General features: G+C 35.1%; 1 protein-coding gene across 1 annotated transcript in view; it reads right to left on the reverse strand.

The window, feature by feature from the left end:
* The window catches only part of MRPL13 (mitochondrial ribosomal protein L13), a 48,602-nt gene that overhangs the window by 10,357 nt on the left and 17,167 nt on the right, over positions 1–21,078 (reverse strand). Inside the window, exons 4-6 of the mRNA XM_042924309.1 lie at positions 17,454–17,514; positions 10,395–10,481; positions 4,153–4,274 (exon numbers count right to left, since the gene is read on the reverse strand). Of these exons, the coding sequence (XP_042780243.1) occupies positions 4,153–4,274; positions 10,395–10,481; positions 17,454–17,514 (270 nt within the window). The remainder of the gene's footprint in view (positions 1–4,152; positions 4,275–10,394; positions 10,482–17,453; positions 17,515–21,078) is intronic.

Genomic DNA, 21,078 nt, shown 5'->3' on the forward strand with positions numbered 1-21,078 from the left:
ATGTGGGGTCAATCCCATGAACTGTTGAGATCAACTCCAAGTGCAGAATCTATGTTTGGTCACATACTTGATTACGTAGCATCTTTGGTATTTCTATTTTTTAAAAAAGTACCATACCCCTCTGGGTTAGGAATATAAATTCATTTATGGTGGTGTTTCTATAAGAAAATCTGATATGACACTCTTTTTAAAAAAAAATTTTTTTTAATGTTTACTTATTTTTGAGATAGAGACAGAGCGTGAGCAGAAGTGGGGCAGAGAGAGAGGGAGACACAGAATCCAAAGTAGGTTCTGGGCTCTGAGCTGTTAGCATAGAGCCCAACATGGGGCTCGAACTCATGAACCTGGAGATCATGACCTAAGCCAAAGTTGGATGCTTAACCGACTAAGCCACCAGGTGCTCTCTGATAAGACATTCTTAGACTTACAGAACTTAATACAGCATGGTAACCTACCAAAATACTTTTTCTGGATATAACTTTCCAGAGCATAATACTGGAGAACTACATACAACTTAAGCACCCTTATATAAGATGCTACAAGAGGCAACAAGAGGCACTCCAGCAGAGTGGTTAGGACCAGGACCCAGAAGCCAGTCACCTTAGGTTTAAATCCCTAAGCCACCACTTACGCTCGTGTGATCTCAGGCAAATTATTTTTCTTTCTATGCCACACATTTTCTTATTTATGAAAAAAATGGGGATTAAAAAATCCAAAGACAAACACACGTAAGCACAAAGAAACAGTGGAAGGTAACACACCAAAATGTTAACTACAGTGAGATTATTTACTTCCTTAAGTTTGTATTGTATTCACAGTTCCTATTAAATGAACATTTAATACTTTTTAAATGCCCCAAAGTGAAAGTTTTTAATTGAATGCCTGAATTTACTTGCAAGAGTATTTTATTTGTAAATGTTGTCTGTATTATGCAAAGCCCGTATTATGTGAATTCTTAGTAAAGACAAAATTCCAGGGTGTAAATTTAAGCTAATAAGTGTTTTCCATAAATTAGAAATTAATTTCAATTTGTAGCAAATTGCACATCTCTTTAAAATAATTTTAGGGGCACCTGGATGGCTCAGTCAGTTAAACATCCAACTTGATTTCAACTCAAGTCACGATCTCATGGTTTGTGGGATTGAGGCCCGCGTCAGGCTCTGTGCTAACATCGTGGAGTCTGCTTGGGATTCTCTCTCTTCCTCTCCCCTGCTTGTGCTCTCTCTCTCTTTTATGAAATAAATAACATTAAAAAAAAAAAAAGAATTAAAAAAATGTTTACATCTTCCTAGAAAAATATTCCATATATGAGGGTTCAGTTTTGAAGATAAATTTAAGTTCCATGTAGTTTAAGTAGGAAAAGGCCCATTGAGTGTCTTGAATAAATGACCATGTAAGTCTCCAAGAAGCAAGTTAAATTAATTCTGAAAGTATAAAAAATTTCCAAGTATAGAAGTCTCTCATCTCTCAGATGTCAAAGGGGAAAACTGTAAATATCAAAGCATGTAAAACAAATTGTACAACCCTTATTTTCACAAACTACTGATTTATCTAAATAAACCACTACATAACCTAGGTTAAAAAAATGAATTTAAATAAAAAGAATTTAAAACAGACTCGAGTTTTGACAAGAAAGCAAACTATTTAATAGGTATTTAAAAAGGTCAAAAGAAGAGAGACAATCACTTAACCTAGTTGTTAGAATCAAATCACGTCACATAATGTATAGTTTCTGGTCCATGACATTGTCATCGTCAAGCAATGAAAACCAGAATCTAAGGAGTGATGAGAAATGCACTTCCTTATTTTAGAAAGAAATACTTATCATGAGAATGTATCCTGATAACTAGCTGGTAATAGTATCAGATACCAATAAAATCAATTTTTTCAATTTTTTACATCGTTTGTTAATCATTCATTTGATATCAACTGAAAATTGATTAATTCAGAGGATACAATGAAGAGAAACAAAAGAAATAAAACAAGGTGTTTTCAAAGATAGTCGATTTCATCGATTGTAGTATGAAGAATTAGTATTAAATTGGAGCATTTTATTACCTTCACTTTATATCTTCTAGAGATTCTTTCCTAACTTCATTTATAAAAGCCGATACAAGGGTATTTGATTTCTTCATGTATTCACTAAGTAATTGCTGAGTGCCTACTTAATGTGCCAGATGCTACTATGCTCAGCTAAGGAAGACAACACGCAGTTCCCTCACAGAGTCTAGTTAGAGAAAGACAGTCAACAAAAAAAATCACCCTGATATTTTGTTACATTAGAATAAATGCAGTAAATGAAAAGGAAGTGTACAATGAGACCCTATTAAGGGGGTGCTAATCCAGTTTAAGGAGTGTAGGAAGGACTTCTGGAGGAGGTTACATTTAAATGCTTCACCATCTGTATATCCTAGACATGTATCAAAAGGTTTGGCACATAGCATGAACTCGGTAGAAGTTTGTGCACCTGAATTAAATAATTGTTTTAATGCTGTTTCTCCATGTGTCTTAGTGCCTATGACAGTATCTTATACAGAAGAGGTAGCTGCAATATATTTGTTGAGAAATTAAATTAATGAAGCAGTTTGCTTCTATGGAAAGAAAATAGGTTTTGGAATCAGACACAGTTGGGTTCAAATGCAGGCTATATACAAACCTGATGACCCTTGCCTTACACTTAAAAATAGGAATAATATATCTATGTTATAGGCCTGTGGAGAGAATTAAATGCAATGCACGTAAAATACCTAGCACAGTGTTGGGCAACTGGTAAAGTGTCCAATAAATAGTTACTATAACAAATGTCACTAATAATTACATTATTTTGTTTATCTGCAGATTTAGTAAAGGAGTACCTTGATACAAGTCAGTAAAGTTAAAAAGATTCAAACAGAATATCCTAAAGACTTCTGTGTGGAAAGACTCTGAAGATTATATACATGTAATAACAACAGAGTCCAAGATTAGATTGCTGTGCATACTGACAATCCTGGGAAGGCTTATATTTTCACAAGTATGTGATTTCACCTATATTTCACAAACCTATCTGAGTAAAGAGCCAATAAAGGGATATGAATTTTCAGAGCACAGAGGGTAGTATCTGTGGGAAGATGAGCTGTCTTGTGTAGGTCAAGCAATAAGGATGTGTGGTTCTCTTTTAGACCTACTGTATAAATTCTGTAAATGTCCCCAAGACTTCATTATATGAAGTACTATTCTACGCACTGGGGAGGCAATGACGAACAAGACATAGCCCTTGCTCTTGAAGAGCTAAGTGTGGTAATGACAGAGTTACCCAGCAGGTAATATGGCAGAAGATGGCTGAGCATATAGTCTGGTCTTGATGTTTAGGCAAGACTTCTTATTGGTGATGATATTTGAACTAAGGTCGAAAGAATGAGTTAGAGTTATTGCAGAGGATGAGGCGAGGGGCATGTTGTTTCAGGCAAAGTAATAGAACAAAAGCAAGAAAGAATTAAATTGCATGAAAAGGGTGACAATCTTAAACAAGCTGCTATTATTAGACTAGCGAGGTGGGAAGAACGTAAGCTTCAGAGACACAGAGGATGCCAGGTCACGGACAGCCTGGAAGGCCAGATAAGGAAACTGGAAACAATCAGATGGGAAATAGTATGTCAAAACTCAGCAGCTTTCCGGACCATAGAGAGAGGAAATTGTGTAGAGGATACCAAAAAAGTGTTTTACTATTTTGTTTTTCTATTTGGATCAAGGCTATTAATTATCCAGAATTAACGACTTTGCATGAGATGATATTCTCAGGTTAGTGAAGCAATCTGGAAAATGAAGAATCACTTTGTTTTAAGAAATGACAATTCATTTATCATTCCAAGAGACTACAGTCGATCCAAGTAATGCCATCCCAAACAAAGTATCTAGCAATTATAGTCACCTATGAACACCCCTGCAAGTACTGAGCAAGGTTTAAAGACTTCGAGACTTTTGGTTCTAACATCTACATGTAGAGTTTATTTGCTGTAGAAGATGCAAAGAGTATCCGAGGGAGTAAAAAATAAAAGTTTACTCTTCCCACCCTCAAGGATCTTGTCATTTGGTTAAGGAAACAGGGGATACTAAAGTCAGCTTAAAAAAATAGAGAAACAGAAACAAAGACAGGAAAGAGAGAAGACTTACGGAGACCACACTCTTGGGAAAGCCTCGATCTCTTCCCTTGTGTACTCATCGAGGCGTCGGGGCACTTTCCGTGGCTGAGGAAGCTCCTCGACTAAATTCTCACGAATATCTTCTGGTATATCCTAGGTTAAACACAATTTAGGTTTACGTTTCTTAAAATAGATCCCTTACTAACAAATCAGTAATACTTAGGAAGTATTAAAAAACAAACAAAAACATATTTACAATGAAGAAAACAGTATCATCTTTAAAACACCATGCAAATCCCCGAGAAGTACATTAATGATAAAAGTAATCTCATTATAATAATGTACCTTATATTTTAATCTTGACAAACCTATTTCTCATGACAAATTAGACATCTTCAGTTTTAAGGACTATCAAGTCACTAAGTCCTATCTATTTCTTTTAAACCATTTCATTTATTTCCCTCCTTTCAACTGAAAAAAGGCACTCCCTTGGCTGATGAGCACGATTTTTCACCTGATGAGTGAATGCACTGGGTCTGTGGCTTCCAGTGCCACAACCTTTCAGTTCACACTCCATGTTGTTGACAGAAAAAAACTTTGGAAAGTGAAAGTCTGCTGGATCTTTGAGTCATTTAGCCAAAAAACATTTACTGAACTCCTTCTATGAACCAGAAATTGTGCTAGGTGCTCGGAATATAAAAGACAATAAAAAGATGGGCGCCTGGGTGGCTCAGTCAGTTAAGTGTCCCAACTTTCAGCTCAGGTCATGATCTTGTGGTTCGTGAGTTCGAGCCCTGTGTTGGGCTCTGTGCTGACAGCTCAGAGCCTGGAGCCTGCTTTGGATTCTGTGTTTCCCTCTCTGCCCCTCCCCCACTCGCACTCTGTCTCTCTCTTTCTCTCAAAAATAAGTAAAACATTAAAAAAATTTTAAAAAGAAAATAAAAAGATGATGGCCTCCAAAGGCTTACAATCTCAAAAGGTCATTCCTCAAACCCATGTCCTCACTCCAAGGCCACTTCTGATACTTCAGCCCTTCACACACACCCATCCATGGCTTCGAAGTTGTATTTTGAAAGAAAAACAGAAATTGAACAAAATAAAGGAAATGATAAAATAAAGAGCATGAGTAACCAAAAGAACTTACATTTATATTGTGCTCATGATACAGAAATAGGGAAAGGGAATTGTCTTGTGAGTGTGGATGGCTAGGTTAATTTTGGAGACTCTACTTAAATAATGCTTGGATATCAATATGAAAATTGTCCTATGAGTACTTCTTCAGGGATAGTAAATATATTTCCCTTTTTCCATAATAGCATGTTCCTAAACATTTCTTTTTAATTTTTTTTTTAACGTTTATTTATTTTTGAGACAGAGAGAGACAGAGCATGAACGGGGGAAGGTCAGAGAGAGGGAGACACAGAATCTGAAACAGGCTCCAGGCTCTGAGCTGTCAGCACAGAGCCTGACGCGGGGCTCGAACTCACGGACTGCGATCATGACCTGGGCTGAAGTCGGCTGCTCAACCGACTGAGCCACCCAGGCTCCCCAAAAACATTTCTTAAAAAAAGATTACTATAAAGTATAATTCTCTGCAAAGAGCGTATCATAATTGGGAATCAAATGTGGGCAAGGACACGGCATCAAAATAGTACTGTTTTCTATTCAATGTCTTAAGAATCAAAATACAATTTTGAAACAGCTTCAAAGAATCACAGAGCTCTATGGCATTATAAACTTGTTCTAAAACCTGGTATGGCATAATTTTTATAATATTAAAAAAAACTTAAGTTGGCTTTTTAAAGTTATGGTTTGTATAGGGTAAGTCACTATCAATGTATACAAAATACAACAAATACTACTGACAATGTGTTTCTTCATTGAGAAGCATTGTAAAAATATTTAACATCCCTTCCCCAGTGTATTCAAATTCGTAAGTTTAATTACATGGCACTGGTAAGCAGAGGATGCCTGGACATATTACATTGCTCTAATTTTTCACTTCCTGAAAAAGTCTACTTGCCAGTTTGATATTTATAAAAATTTATGAGTATTTCACACTCCATTAAAAAAAAATCCCTATATTATTTGCAAAGACAATTTCAAAAGTTGCCAAGTGCTTACACAGCAGAGGGTGTGGAACATAGTGGGTTAGTAAATGTTTGCTGAATTGAAGAGAATTTTGACTAAAACGAACTTACAAACTTTCCCCATTATTTGAACAATTTACTGAAAGAATGCATTGAAACAGTGCAAAACGAGGAGTGAAAGTTGTTGATTAGGCATTACACATGAAATCTGGAAGAGAGGAAAGTCCCTCCTTTAATCCGTACACACAGAAGGTAACCCAGCCATGATGACTGATGTGTTCAAGATTTAAGAGTTCTCGGGGCGCCTGGGTGGCTCAGTCGGTTAAGCGTCCGACTTCAGCTCAGGTCACGATCTCACGGTCCGTGAGTTCGAGCCCCGCGTCGGGCTCTGTCTGGGCTGATGGCCCAGAGCCTGGAGCCTGCTTCCGATTCTGTGTCTCCCTCTCTCTCTGCTCCTCCCCCGTTCATGCTCTGTCTCTCTCTGTCTCAAAAATAAATAAACGTTAAAAAAAAAAAAATTAAAAAAAAAAAAAAGATTTAAGAGTTCTCTACACAGACTGAAAGATTAACCTAAATGAGGAATAAGGAAACGAATGAGTGGATTAAACAGGGGGCAAGGTGATAATATTTGCCTTATTACTTTTTTCAGTTTTTAAAGAAATTTCACATCTATAGAAAAGTTGTGAGAATACAGTGAACACTTCTCTAACCTTCACCTAAATTCACCAATTGTCAAAATAGGACATGTTTGCTTTCCTCCTTTTCACTATATACAAACACACATACACAACTTTTCTTTTTGGCTGAACCATTTGAGAGCAATCTGCAAATATTTCACCCCTAAATATTTCATTATCTATTTCCTAAATTTAAGGATTGTCTCCTGTATCACATTACAAACTCATGTGTAGGAAAATTAACATTGATGAAATATTTTCTACCTGATAATACAAGTGTGTATCCAAACCTCCCAAACTGATCAAATATTGTTTTATATATCTTTTTTTCAGTGTAAAATCCAGTCAAGGGTCACATGCTACGCTTAGTTATTTATGCTGTTACTATGTTGTTGAACACACATAATAAATTCTTCAGCCCAGTCTCTTTGAATACAAAGACTATCCCTGCTTTTTCTTTCATGAAATTAATACTTTTGAAGAGTTCAGGCCAATTATGTTGTAGAATGTCCTTTTATTTGGATTTGTAGGATTGTTTCCTCATGATTAGACTTAGGTTAAACATTTTCGGCAGAACGCTAAATAGTTTGTGTTGGGTCTTCAGTGCTTCATCCAAAGCAGGAAGTACATGATGTTGGTCTGTTCCATATTAATGTTAATGTTTGATCTCTTGGTTATGGTTGGTGTCCACCAGGTATCTTTAACATAAAAAAGTATCTTTCTCCTTTCAAACAGTAAGTACTCTATGGCCTGATGTTTTGACATTGTGTGAATATCTTGTTGTACAATAATCTTTTACCCAGTGACTACAGAATATGCTGATAATGGTAGCTTTTCTAATTTGGCATTATTTCTACATTTTTTAGGTGACATTCTTCTCTAAAGAAAAGCTTTTTCTTCTCCAGAAAGGAAAAGGGAAATTATAACAATTAAAAATGATTTTTGGACTATCACCATGGGCTCATAGATTTTTGTTTTCTTTCTTTTTTTCTTTTTTTTTAACGCCTATTTATTTTTGAAGGAGAGAGAGGTAGAACATGAGTGGGGGAAGTGCAGAGAGAGAGGGAGACACAGAATCGGAAGCAGGCTCCAGGCTCTGAGCTGTCAGCACAGAGCCCAATGTGGGGCTCGAACCCACGAACCGTGAGATCATGACCCGAGCTGAAGTCGGACACCCAACCGACTGAGCCACCCATGTGCCCCTAGATTTTTGTTTTCTATTCAACGTAATCTACTATTTTAACCATTCATTTTGAGGCTCACATCACACAGTCCCATACTTGGTCAGTGGGCACCAATTCAAAATGCCTCCTATGTTCTCTTGATATTTCCCCATCCGTTTTGAGCACTGCCTTACTTTCTGTGACTTATTATTTTTCCAGTATAAACAATGAAGATAATAATAATTGCGTGTGCATGTGTGTACTCCATAATAACTTTGGCCTTTCTCTGCTCCAGACCTAGAATCAACCATTTCTCCAAGGTGAACCAGGTTCTTTTTAATCAGAAATAGCACTTAGAAAACAAGATCTGGGCACTAGTTGTGCTTACTTCTACTACTGCTGTCATTTTATTTTTGAATAAAATCTTAACATGATAACAAAATAAAAAAATAAATAATCTTTAAGGCATACTCCAAAAACCTTATTCTCTTCCCTATTCCTTTTGTCTTTTTGTGCCCATACTTCAGTAAGTAGCCATCTTTATTTTCTCATTTATTCTTCCTGTGTTTCTTTATACAGTAAGCAGCAGTTATAGTATGTATGTGTGTGTAAACATATGTATATGTATATGCATACAAAAGGTAGTATGCTATCTATATTTTTTCACTTACCAATATATCCTAGAAAGCATTAGTTATCAAATCATAAGAATAATTGGCATTCTTTTTTTATAACTGCATAGTACCCGACTGAATGGATATAACATAGTTTATCCAATTTCCTCTGAATAAATACTGATTTCTATTATTGTACTATTATAAATAATGTGGAAACAATAATTTTGTGTATCTTCAGAGAAAATAGAATGCTGGATCAAGCCTGACTTTCCTTATGTATGTATTCTGTGTAACGTTACCTAATTCTCTGATTCCTTATGGGTTGCACCATTTTGTACTCCTAGCAATCTGAGTGCCTACTTCCCTATGGCCTGGACAACAAACTGTGTAGCAAGCTTCTGAATATTTGACAATTTTTTGGGGGGAGAAGCGGATTCATTAATTTTATAGTCTGAAATTATTTAAGTAATTTGTTGTAGTTGAACTACCATGAATACTTAAAACATCCACATTCAAACTTGACTGCCTAATAACTAAGATTTTATATCTACATTATCATTTTTTGTTTTTTTAGAAATTATGGTTTCTAAAAAAATGGGAGAGTACAATCAGAAATCGGAGTTTTAGGGGGGCCTGGTTGGCTCAGTCAGTTAGCAGCTGACTCTTGATTTCAGCTGAGGTCATGATCCCAGGGTCATGGGATTGAGTCCTCAGTCAGGCTCCATGAGGAATGTGGAACCTGCTTGAGTGCTTGAGATTCTCATTCTCCCTCTCTCTCTCTCTCTCTCTCCCCTCCCCCTCCCTCTCTGTTCCTCTCCCTGGCTCGCATGTGCTCTTTCTCTCAAATAAGAAAAAAATAAATTAAAAAAAAGAATTAGGAATTTTAAAACTGTGCTTTCATGAAGGTCATTTATCCTTAGATGATGACACTACTCCCATACTTGTTACTTCAGAGGTAAAGTGAATACTGGAAAATTCTACTCATTCATGCAAAGCAAAAGTAATACATTAACCATTTTGATAAAAGCATGAATAATTTACTCATGCATTGCTTAAGCTAAGTAAATAGAGCACACAGTGATTTAAATCACTGATATAACTTGATAGTCTGGAATTCATTTCCACATTATTCCTCTAGTAGGAACTCTAAGGACAACAATCACAACCATGGTAGTGACAGCAAATAGCACTTACTGTGTCAGGCCCTGTTCTAAGCATTCCACAAATGTTATCTCATTTAACTCTTACCACAACCTTAGCAAGTAGGTACCATTATTTCCATTATACTGATGAGAAAACAGATAATGACATCAGTAAATGGTGATCATAAATTCTAATCCAGATACCTGATTCCAGAGCTTGGACTCAACTATTTTATTATAGAACTTCTAGTGTTTCATTACAGTATACTAAAGAGAAAAGCTCAAGTACTTAAAATAGTTTAACGGTGATAAATAAAAATGTTTTTTTTCAAGTACATTTTTAACTGAATACATTTTGAATAGGAACAAGTATTCTAAAATTAAATCAAGGAAAATAAATTAGCAACCAAACCTAAGCTATTAATTCACGATTCATGCAAATTTTGCTAATAGTCACATGAAATGTAAATGCAATTCACACATTTTTTGTAGCTGATGAAATCAACAACGAGTACTCTCAATTTCACAGGTACTCTGGCCATGGTTCCTTGTTGAAGCATCATAACTAACAACCACTGACTTACCTCATCTGGGAAAAGATGCAACCTCTGCATCAGAGTTCTTCTGTGAAGGTTTTTTGGCAGCATGCCATAAATAGCTAGTTTCACAATCTGAAAAACAGACATATATAGGATTCAGTAAGAAAAATCTGACATTTACAGATAGTGATGAAAACAAGTGGGCTCAGACTCAAGTGAAATGAAAGGAATTGAGACCTAAGTAGACATGTGGCAGCAACAGCAAAAGAATCATCATTTTGTACATTACTATTTTCTTTAGGCTCTATTTGACTTAATTTATTTTAAAGGAAGAGCACAAAACGAGATTATTTTTAATCTCCTATGTGCCAATTATAGCTAGAATAAGAAAAAAAGCTTGTACAAGCTTTCTCTAAGATTACACAAAAACCTATGACTCAAATAATCTGTTACATACTGAATTGAGCAGAACCCAGGGAGGCCTTACTCCTGTTTTCTCCAGGTAGGTGATCAGGAAGTTTCCAATTCGTAAAGTTAGCCTGACCCTACAGTTATGAGACTGACTCTAAGTCACAAATCCACAACAATGGTAAGGTTATCATTCACTGAAAAATTACTGTGTATGGTGGTTAGTTGCATTATATGTTATCTTGTTTAGGATGCTGAGTCTCATTCCACAGGTGAGGAAACAGATTTAGTGAGGTTAAAGAACTCCCCCAACTTCATATATCTAGTAAGTGGCAGTGCTGGAATTCAAACCAGGCAGTCTTACTTCCAGAATAGACACATGGTACAAGCAATCACATCTATAATGTGTTTCTCTCTGTAACTTCTCAAGAAGACAAAAAATCCTTTCTCTCTACCATACCCATTTTCAAGATGGCAAACTAACCTTTCCATGATTTACATTTCCCCTTTTAAGATTATCCTCATTGTTGGTCTGAATGTGATTTGATGTGTGCTTTGTCAAGAGAAGGCCACAGAGTGTCATTCTGTGTTCCATAACCTCCTGGGGGCCTGCTGGTATATAGGACATACAAATATACTGCAAGGTCCTCATAAAACTGCTGATAGGGACATCTGAAGGGTTGCATCAATTTTTACCATCTGTGCTCATATTCCAAGGATATAATTTGACACTTATTAAAGTTAATTCACTAAATTAGACATGATAGAACAGGGTTGTCCTATAAGAGGATTTCCTATTCCTTTAATTTTCTCATCAAATCAGACCACAAAACCTAACTACATACAAAAGCTAGTGGTATCTCTTAATACATTTTCCAATTTAGTGCTGTTAATACTCTATGTTCTGGAGATTTTAATAGAGATTTACATTGTTAAAATTAAAAGCAATAAAAAATTCAGTTACTCAGTCACACAAGCCACATTTCAAGTGGTCAACTGCCACATGCACCTAGTGGTTACCATATTTATCAGTACAGACAGAAGAACATTTCCATCATGACAGAAATTTCTATTAGCACTGATCTAGATATTAGTCTTTACAATTTTAAATAAAAAAAATTAATGTTTATTTATTTTTGAGGTGGGGGGAGGGGGCAGAGAAAGAGGGAAACACAGAATCCAAAGCAGCTCCAGGCTCTGAACTGTCAGCACAGAGCTCAACGTGGGGCTTGAACTCATGAACTGTGAGATCACGACCTGAGCCAAAGTCAGATGCTTAACCAACTGAGCCACCTGGGCGCCCCTAAGATTTTTAATTTTTAAAAGTCTTGAACAGAAACTGACAATATTAATATTACACAGCACCTTATCTGGACAAGCCAGCCATTATGTCCTCTGAATATCATCCTAGCAGCAATTTTTATCATTTTGGTAGGGTTACATGCCATTTAGGTTTCATGTTCTTAACAAAATTTAGCTGTAGTCACTTGAACTAACAAGTTGGTTTTTAAAAAACTTGCCCTAGTAAAAAAATGCACGGTAACACCCAAATTAGGGACAGCCACAAAGTGTAGAAAGGTTAAAAGCTGACAGGGGAGAGAAAAAGACATACAAACAATATGCTCCCCCAAATAATAACACAACACGTGCATGCAGTCAATCAATTATAGCTGTACAGACTTATGTATAAGTTCTAAGGAATTCAAAAAGTGAGAAAGACAGAGTAAAAGTGAGGTTAATAAATACTCAAGACCTTCCACATACAACCTGTAAACTAGGGCATATGCCATTTGTTTTACTCAAAATAACTTTACTAACTACAGGAGGGGTGAAAAACAAGAAAGGAACCATGTTGGAAAACAATACAAGGACAAAAACTCTTAAACTATAACTATGGTAGGGATAAGGAAAAGCTCAATCAACACATTTATTTGAGTTTATAATTAATGACATATATGATTATAATATTTTGAAATACTTAATTTTTTTAATATTTATTCATTTTTAAAAGATAGAGACAGAGCACAAGCAGGGATGGGGTAGAGAGAGAAGGGGACACAAAATCTGAAGCAGACTCCAGGCCCTGAGCTGTCAGCACAGAGCCCAACAGAGGGCTCGAACTCATGAACCACGAGATCATGACCTGAGCCGAAGTCAGACACTCGACAGACTGAGCCACCCAGGCGCCCCAATATTTTGAAATATTTAATAACCTACTAATAACTATTTAAGTGTACTATTTAATGTATTTTACAAATAATATTCCAGGGCTGTACTAATAATCAGAAGGACGCATTATGAAACAAACTCTCTTACAAGCCCATATACCAAGTACTGATTAGCAAATTATGTCTGCTGGCAGAAGACCTACTGTTCCAGGCAGACACTTAAGTATCTGATTTGGAAGTAAAATAACTGACCTCTTCCTTAGCAAGTTGTTCCTTTTCAAAACACAAAGTTAAAATTAATACTTAAAAAAAGAATTAACATAATTTAAATGAGGTAATAATTCAAATGGATTTAATTCTGAACTATTTTCCAGGACTTCATCAAACATTTTGTAATGTATTTTAATATTTGTCTACAAAACATAAGTTGGAACAATTTCTACAAATGGTATCAAATGCCAAATTCTTATAAAAAAGTAGGACTCTACTGCCTCCTACTGTACAGTGAGCATGCCAGAATAACAAAGAAACTTACATTTTAAAAATATTTATTAAATAGTAAAACTACAATTTATTGTAGCACTTACAGTACACACTATCAGCAGCCCTTACAAGTTTTTAATATCATATATACAATCCATATAGTCAAAATAGGATATTTTATTGATCTGTAATAGCCCCAAAACACATCTTGAAATAGAACATTAAATTTCTTAAGCAATCTCTGAGCATAGTTTTGTAAAATACGCATAAATGATAAGTAAAATGTCCCCCTTTCCCTCACCCCCAAGAAAATTGTAGGCAGTATTACACCAAACAAATGGTTGCATCCTAACAATACGTATTTATTTTTATTCGCTATTATAGGGAAATACAAAAGAATGTCTTCACGGCACACTTTGTTCATTTATAAATGTATTTAGGTAAAAAGCTAGAACAGTTCCTAATGAGGAAAATGTTATCTATCTTATGTGCATATTTCAAAGACTGGGTTGTGAAGTGGAAAGGAAGGAAATATAAAATTGTGAAATGGCAACAGGAGACTTCGCTTCTAGCAATACTGAAAGGTAATATTTAGGTTAAAACTTTCTCCTAGTATATTACTCAAATAATAAGTAAATGTTAATGAAGTTAATAATATGTTTTTAAAGATCTTTTCTAAAGCATGGAAACAACTGGAGGCCAGAAGTGGGACAAAGTACTACCAAAAAAAAAAAAAAAAAAAAAAGAGTCCTAAGGCTGGCATTTGCCCAGAGGGCATCAGCTTAGTGCAGGGCTTGGGTTTCAAAGGACTACCTCTTTTTGGTCAGGAAGTAGGATCAAAGACTTCCTCATAAACCTAGGTTTTCAACAGAAAGCCAACATCCAGGGTGTACAGTGGAGAAATTAAAAAATTCAAATCTTTCCTGATAGGAAACAGATAACTATGAGCCTTACTGCACAAGGCTTCAAGGCCTAAAATTCACCCTTGGGATCAAAACCCAGAAGTCTAGAGTATAGCCTAAACAGGTCTTAGGTTGGTATAGCTTCATGCACCTGCCAGAAGCTAAGTCAATCTTTTGTGAATAAATCCACTTTGAAGACACAGGTCTCAAAGAATTCTCAGTGATGAAGTTTCAAGGTACATGAGTTTATCAAGTGTCCTGAGCAGAAACAATAAATTGCAAAGCCACGAAGAACACAAATATTAGAATCAGATATAAACACTAAGAATTAGGTTTACAATGCTTAAAAAATATAAGGAACCAAAGTATGACAAAGAAACAGAAAGACTGTCATAACTGACCAGCAAACTTGAAAAAGAAACAAGTAGTAAAACTTCACGGGAAAAAAAAAAATTCAAATTAGAAACTCACTAAAAGGGGGTGGGTGGTTGGGTGGCTCAGTCAGTTAGACAGCCAACTCTTGATTTTGGCTCAAGTCATGATCTCATGGTTTGTGGGATCGAGCCCCGCCCATGTTGAGCTCTGCATTGACAGTGTGGAGCCTGCTTAGGATTCTCTCTCTCCCTCTCTCTCTCTGCCCCTCCCCTGCCCACATGCTCTCTCCCTCTCTCAAAATAAATAAACATTAAAAAAAAAAAAAAGGAAACTCAATAAAAGGGTTGATTGGATTAGATATAGGTAAAAAAGGTAATTAGAGAAAGTAGAACATTAAGAAATTATTGACAAGGGGCGCCTAGGTGGCTCAGTCTGTTAAGTGTCCGACTTTGGCTCAGGTCATGATCTCACAGTTCGTGGGTTACAGCCTTGCATCAGGGTCTGTGCTGACAGCTCAGAGCCTGGAGCTGCTTCGGATTCTGTGTCTGCCTCTCTCTCTGCCCCTCCCCTGCTTGTGCTGTCTCAAAAAATAAATAAATGTTAAAAAAATTAAAAAGAAATTATTGACAATGCAGCACAATGTCAGACAGGGAGACATAAAATATGGAAGAGAGCTAATGATTCATGTACAATGAGACAGTCAACTGCAAATGTAATCAGATTTCCAAAGGGAAAGAACAGATAGAGAATAAAGGGAATAAGAGAACACATAAGAGCTGACAAATTTTCAGCACTGAAGATGCCAGTCCTTAAGAAAAATAAGTAAGACTTGAAAAGAAACAGGAAAACTAAAATCAAAGGAAAGATCTCAGAAGTATCCCCCCACCCCTGCAAAAGAGACAGAATATATACAAAGAAACAGTTCAATTGACATCTAACATATCAATAGCAATAACAGAAGCTAAAATCTGCTTGTACAGTAGCTTCAAACAGGTGAGAGAGAAAAATGGTTATCCTAGAATTGCATATACGAAATAAGCAAAACTATCTTTCAAGAAGAAAGCAAAAATAAAGACAGTTTCAGACAAAAATAAAAAGTTTATTATTAAAAGAATGTTATGATAGGAATGTCAAAAGAAGTATTTCAAGAAGGAAATTAATCCCAAAGGAAGACTGTTATGGGAAAAGGATTTGTAAGCAAAGAAAATAATAAAAAATCAGTTAACTATATAAAACAGTAACAAGAATGTTGAATTGGAAGGATTTTAAAAACTGTTGACTGTGTGAGGGACAGTAGGTGTTAAAAATCATCTAAGGACCTTGTTTTGATCTGGAAGAAAGTAAAGATTGATTACTCTTAGACTTCTAATAAATAAACTCAATCAATCCAAAAGAAGGCAAGAAAGAAGGAGAGGAAAAAATTAAATAAAATCTCCTTTCTTGCCTTCTTTCGGATTGAGTTTATTTATTAGAAGTGTAAGATTAATCAATTATCTTTACTTTCCTCCAGATCAAAACAAGGTCCTTAGAAAATTTTTGTGGTTTATACATACAATGGAATACTACTTGGCAAGCAATGAGAGAGAATGAAATTTTGCCATTTGCAACAATGTGGATGTAAGTGGAGAGTATTATGCTAAGTGAAATAAGTCAGAGAAAGATATCATATGTTTTCACTCATATATGGAACTTGAGAAACTTAATAGAAGACCATGGGGGAAAGGAAGGGGAAAAAATAGTTCCAAACGGAGAGGGATGCAAACCATAAGAGACTCTAAATACAAAGAACAAACTGAGGATTGATGGGGGGGGGGGGGGGGGGGGGGGGGGGGGGAGGGGAAAACAGGTGTGATGGGTATTGAGGAGGGCACTTGTTGGGATGAGTACTGGGTATTGTATGTAAGCATAGGAAGCTTAGGAATCTACCCCGAAGCCAAGAGCCACTGTCTATACTATATATTAGCTAACTTGACAATAAATTATGTTTAAAAAAATCATATAAAGTGCATAGTTCTATGCTTAGGATGTTAATGATCAATAAATATGACCTCTGTGACAGAAAAATAAATAAGTAAGTAAATAAATAAATAAACAAACAAACAAATAGATTTAAAGTAGAATGATTTATTGGGCAAACACTATCAAAAGAAGGCTGATATAGTTTACTAAAAAAACAAAAAGACCTCGAGATAAAAAGTATAATTGGAGACAAAAATGGCTGGTAGATACCCTGATTAATTCTTAGGAAGAATGTAATTCCAAACTTAAATTCATCTAACACTAAATCTTCAAAACATACAAAGCAAAAACTGACAGAAATACAGAGGAAAAATAAACCCACAATTGAGTTCGTAACAGAACTCTTTCAGGTAATCAATAAATCAAACCAAAAAAAAGTCAGTAAGACTTTTTTTGATTGGAATGTACTTTGCATTTTTGATATAATGGATGTATAATCATACATAGATATATACATCTCTCTCTCCAAGACATTTTCAGCAAACATATTCTAGATAATCACGCAAGTATCAAGTAATTAAAAAGAAAAGCAACAAAACTGGCTAAATGCAAAACATAGTAAACAGTAATTAGAAAACATATAGCATTGAATGATAATGAAATAATGCTTATCAAAACTTGTGTGATACAGTTAAAGTGCAGAATTTATAGCCTTGAATGAAGCTACATTAGAAGAGGAGCTAGACTGGAAAAACAGTTCCTGAACCAGTCTTCCCACAGAAGATTAATAAAAAATACAATAAACTTACTGCTACTGGATCCTTCTGGTGAAGTTGAGCAGCTGTTACTTGTCTAAATCCACCTGGATAGCTGTTAAAGGAAGCAAAGACATTAAAACTGGGAGTAGGCTATGATATACTATTTCTTGAAATGAATATGGTTTTATAATATGAAAACTGTTTTTATTATGAAGCTATTCTTGTTTCTGGGAACTATGATGTTCATTAGTGTCTTAAAAATTAAGTAGTAACCTATGCTATTCGAAATACTATTCTTTTTAAGTGGTCAACTGTCTTCATTTCATAAAAATTGCACATCTTGGAAAATTCTTCGCATAACTATTGTTTTCATTTATTCTGAAGTAGTTGTTCATGCTTGAATTTAAGAAAGAAAAAGCAGTGAGCCAATATGCTTCACATTCCCTGCCATATCAGAATGTCTATATAACCTAGGGGTCGGGTTTGGGGAAAACAGGGGTAGCCACTTTGGGTCTAAGTCCAGTTCATACTCAAAACAGGGAATGATCCTGTTTCCTGTTAATAGTTGGTAAAAGACCACCAAGAGTTATATGTTGGTCCTAAGTGATACAATACTGTGTTCATATCAAATTTATACATAAAATAGATAAATTGGAGATTTAAAATACATATAAATATTTGGGATAGTATTGATGGCAGCTTAGTAACTTGGATGCCCCAGATCCCAGTCTGGAATCTAGGTTTGCCAGTGGCTACCAGTATAATGGTAGGTAACTTGCTTTTCTTCTTTATTAGATTTTACTCATATGAGAAAATGTTTGTGAAAGTGCTTAAGAAATTTAAAACAAAAACAATATACAGATGTAAGGTTTCATTATGTTGAATGGATAAAGCCTAAATGATTTTTGAGGAAGGGGAAAAGAAAACATAAACTCAGTGGACTCTGCAAGAAGTTAAAGATTACCTAAATGTAATTCCTTTCATAAGTTTCAATCAGACTTAAAAACATTTGAAAGAACCACATTTCAGGAATAAAATTTAAAAAAGCAGATTTAGAAATTTGCTGAGAAAGATGGATAATATTCAAAGTGATACTTTCATTTGTTTCAAGGGATTTCAGTTTCAGAAAAAGAAATACCTGTCTAGACTTCAATTCCTGTATTCTTTCTCTCTGTGGAAAAAAAGTACTTTACAACTTCTACGCTAAAGATCACCTTTCTGTTTTTAACATTGGGATGCCAAGTTCTAAAGTATAATACCATTTACATTTTATTTCATGAGTTTGGACTTTATTCTGAAGAATCTGGAAAGGTGGCATAAAATTCTGAGTAGAGGAATGATTTGAATAATGTAATAAATACTCAGTTGATTTTTACTGGTGACAAAGTAACTACACTTCTTCCTCCAGTGTGGGATAGCCTAAATGGAAGAGAAGAAACTTTGTTTAACATGTTCATCATTTTTTTTTTCAATGCAGATTAGTTCAGTAAATACTTACTGTGTGCCTACTGTGCTGGGTGCTGGGGATATGTAGACAAATATGACAGTATCCCGTCCACAAAAAAATGACTACGTGAATTCTACTGAGGCATCTAACAGTAAGCTATATTTCTAATCCTACCAATACATTTATATGACTGAACAGTTAGATGTCAAAGTTCAGGGTGCACACATACATATCTCACCTGACCTCCAAAATAATGAGAAGTGAATGTTTATAAAATATTTGGACAAGAAAACATTTTCTGAGACTAGAAAACATAGAACAAATTATAAGGGAAAAGAGAGATTTAATTACATAAAAGTTAAATAACCATACAACAAAGGACATCATAAAGAAAATTTGTAAAAAGTAAACTATATAATAGTGGACTAATATTCTTAATAGATAAAATGTTCAGAGAACACGCTAAGGAAAGCATTGGTACCTTATAATAATGCAAATGTAAACAATCAGATGTCCATCAAAGTAGCACAATCTTATTATTAAATCATTATTAATGATGTGCTGTGGCAGCAGTTTTATCAAACCAGGCATTCTTATGCACTACTAGTACAAAATTAAAGTGATGTTTGGAAATACCTATTAAAAGATCAATTATCATCCCTTTGATCTTGAAATTCATTACATTTCCAGTTTTATTTTAAATTATCCTATATGTTGAAAAAGCCTCATGTATAAAGATGTTTTTCAGCTCTTTATGAAACTAAAAATTTTAATTAAAAAAAGGACATTATGTATGCAAATCATATTCTGTATTACTACACAGTGACAAACTATTTATAAAAAGGCTTTCTGATAATTTTATAGAAAGTGAAAAAAAGATGTAAACTTGTATATGTGTTAAAATGTTTAGTCCACAGGATGAAAAATGATTTTTAGTTCCTTCTTTAAACTTTTCTGCATTTCCTAAAATTATCATATATTAAAATTTTTATAACTAGAAAGTTAAAATTTGAATATATAATGTAATAATGTTCTGAGCATAAAAAAAGTGGTACATCCAGTGAAATGAAGTAACAAAGTAAGTGAAGAGTCAACAGAAACTGAGAAACAAAACAGTTATTTACCATACGGGGTTGAGACAATAGGGAAGGGATTCAAGAAGAGGTTGAATGAGCCAGGTTTTAATGGATAAATATGAGTTCTTGAGAAACACTCCTGTGAAGGACAATAACACACGCAAAGGCAGAAAGGCAAGAAATGTCAATATGTTGGCTAAAATGAAGGATTCTGAAGCAGTAGTGGTAATTGGGTACCGATAATGTACAAGTTTAGAGTTCAACCCTAGATAAGACAGCTCTACTGAAGGGGACACTACCAGCAGAGGGTATGGTATACTAGCTGTTCGCTATTAGTTGTGCTATTATTTTCCACAGATATTACTGCTACAGTAATTATTACAGCATTTTGTGCCAATACTCCCCCCCTTTATGCTTTTATCGCATTATGTTACCCTGACTTTTCATATTTCTTCCCCCGTTACCTCTAAATTTTATAGAATTTGGTTTATCTGTACAGATTTCCTAATAGCAGAAACTACTGAAGCTGGATGTGAATTTATTTTGGTTATGTTAAATAACAATTTCATGAATAAGTTTAAGGAGAATGGGCAAAGTCTGGCTAATGGAAGCAAAAAAGTTATTCTGAGTGGGTCACTTGGGTGGCTCAGTTGGTTAAGCGTCCAACTTTGACTCAGGGCAGGATCTCATGGTTTGCCAGTTCAAGTCCCACTGTCTGCTGTCAGCAAAGAGCCCACTTTGGATCCTCTGTCTTCCTTTCTCTCTGCTCCTCCTCTGCTTGTAGGTGCTCTCTTTCTCTCTCTCAAAAATAAACATTTAAAAAAAATAAAATAAGGTCTTTAAAAAAAAAAAAAGTTATTCCTAGCATTGCCTAAGACCCACTTAGGCAAGAGATGAAAAGAAACAGATGGAGACATTAAATTCTGCTTGTCTAAGATGAAGGTGCAATTGGAAATAAACAATTTTAATCAAGAATGAAAGTTCAACATTTCTAACCGTATCTTGCATGACAGTATAGGAGGTATTTAATTAAATTTGTATATGACCTGAAGCAGAGGGCTTAACACATTACATGACACAATCAAGATCTCAAAAGATTTTAAAAGGCTGGAGGTAAAATTTAACTTAAGGTATTGTAGTTGGGTTAACATGG

This window comes from Panthera leo, chromosome F2 (assembly GCF_018350215.1).
Source record: "Panthera leo isolate Ple1 chromosome F2, P.leo_Ple1_pat1.1, whole genome shotgun sequence".
NCBI classification, from domain to species: Eukaryota; Metazoa; Chordata; class Mammalia; order Carnivora; family Felidae; genus Panthera; species Panthera leo.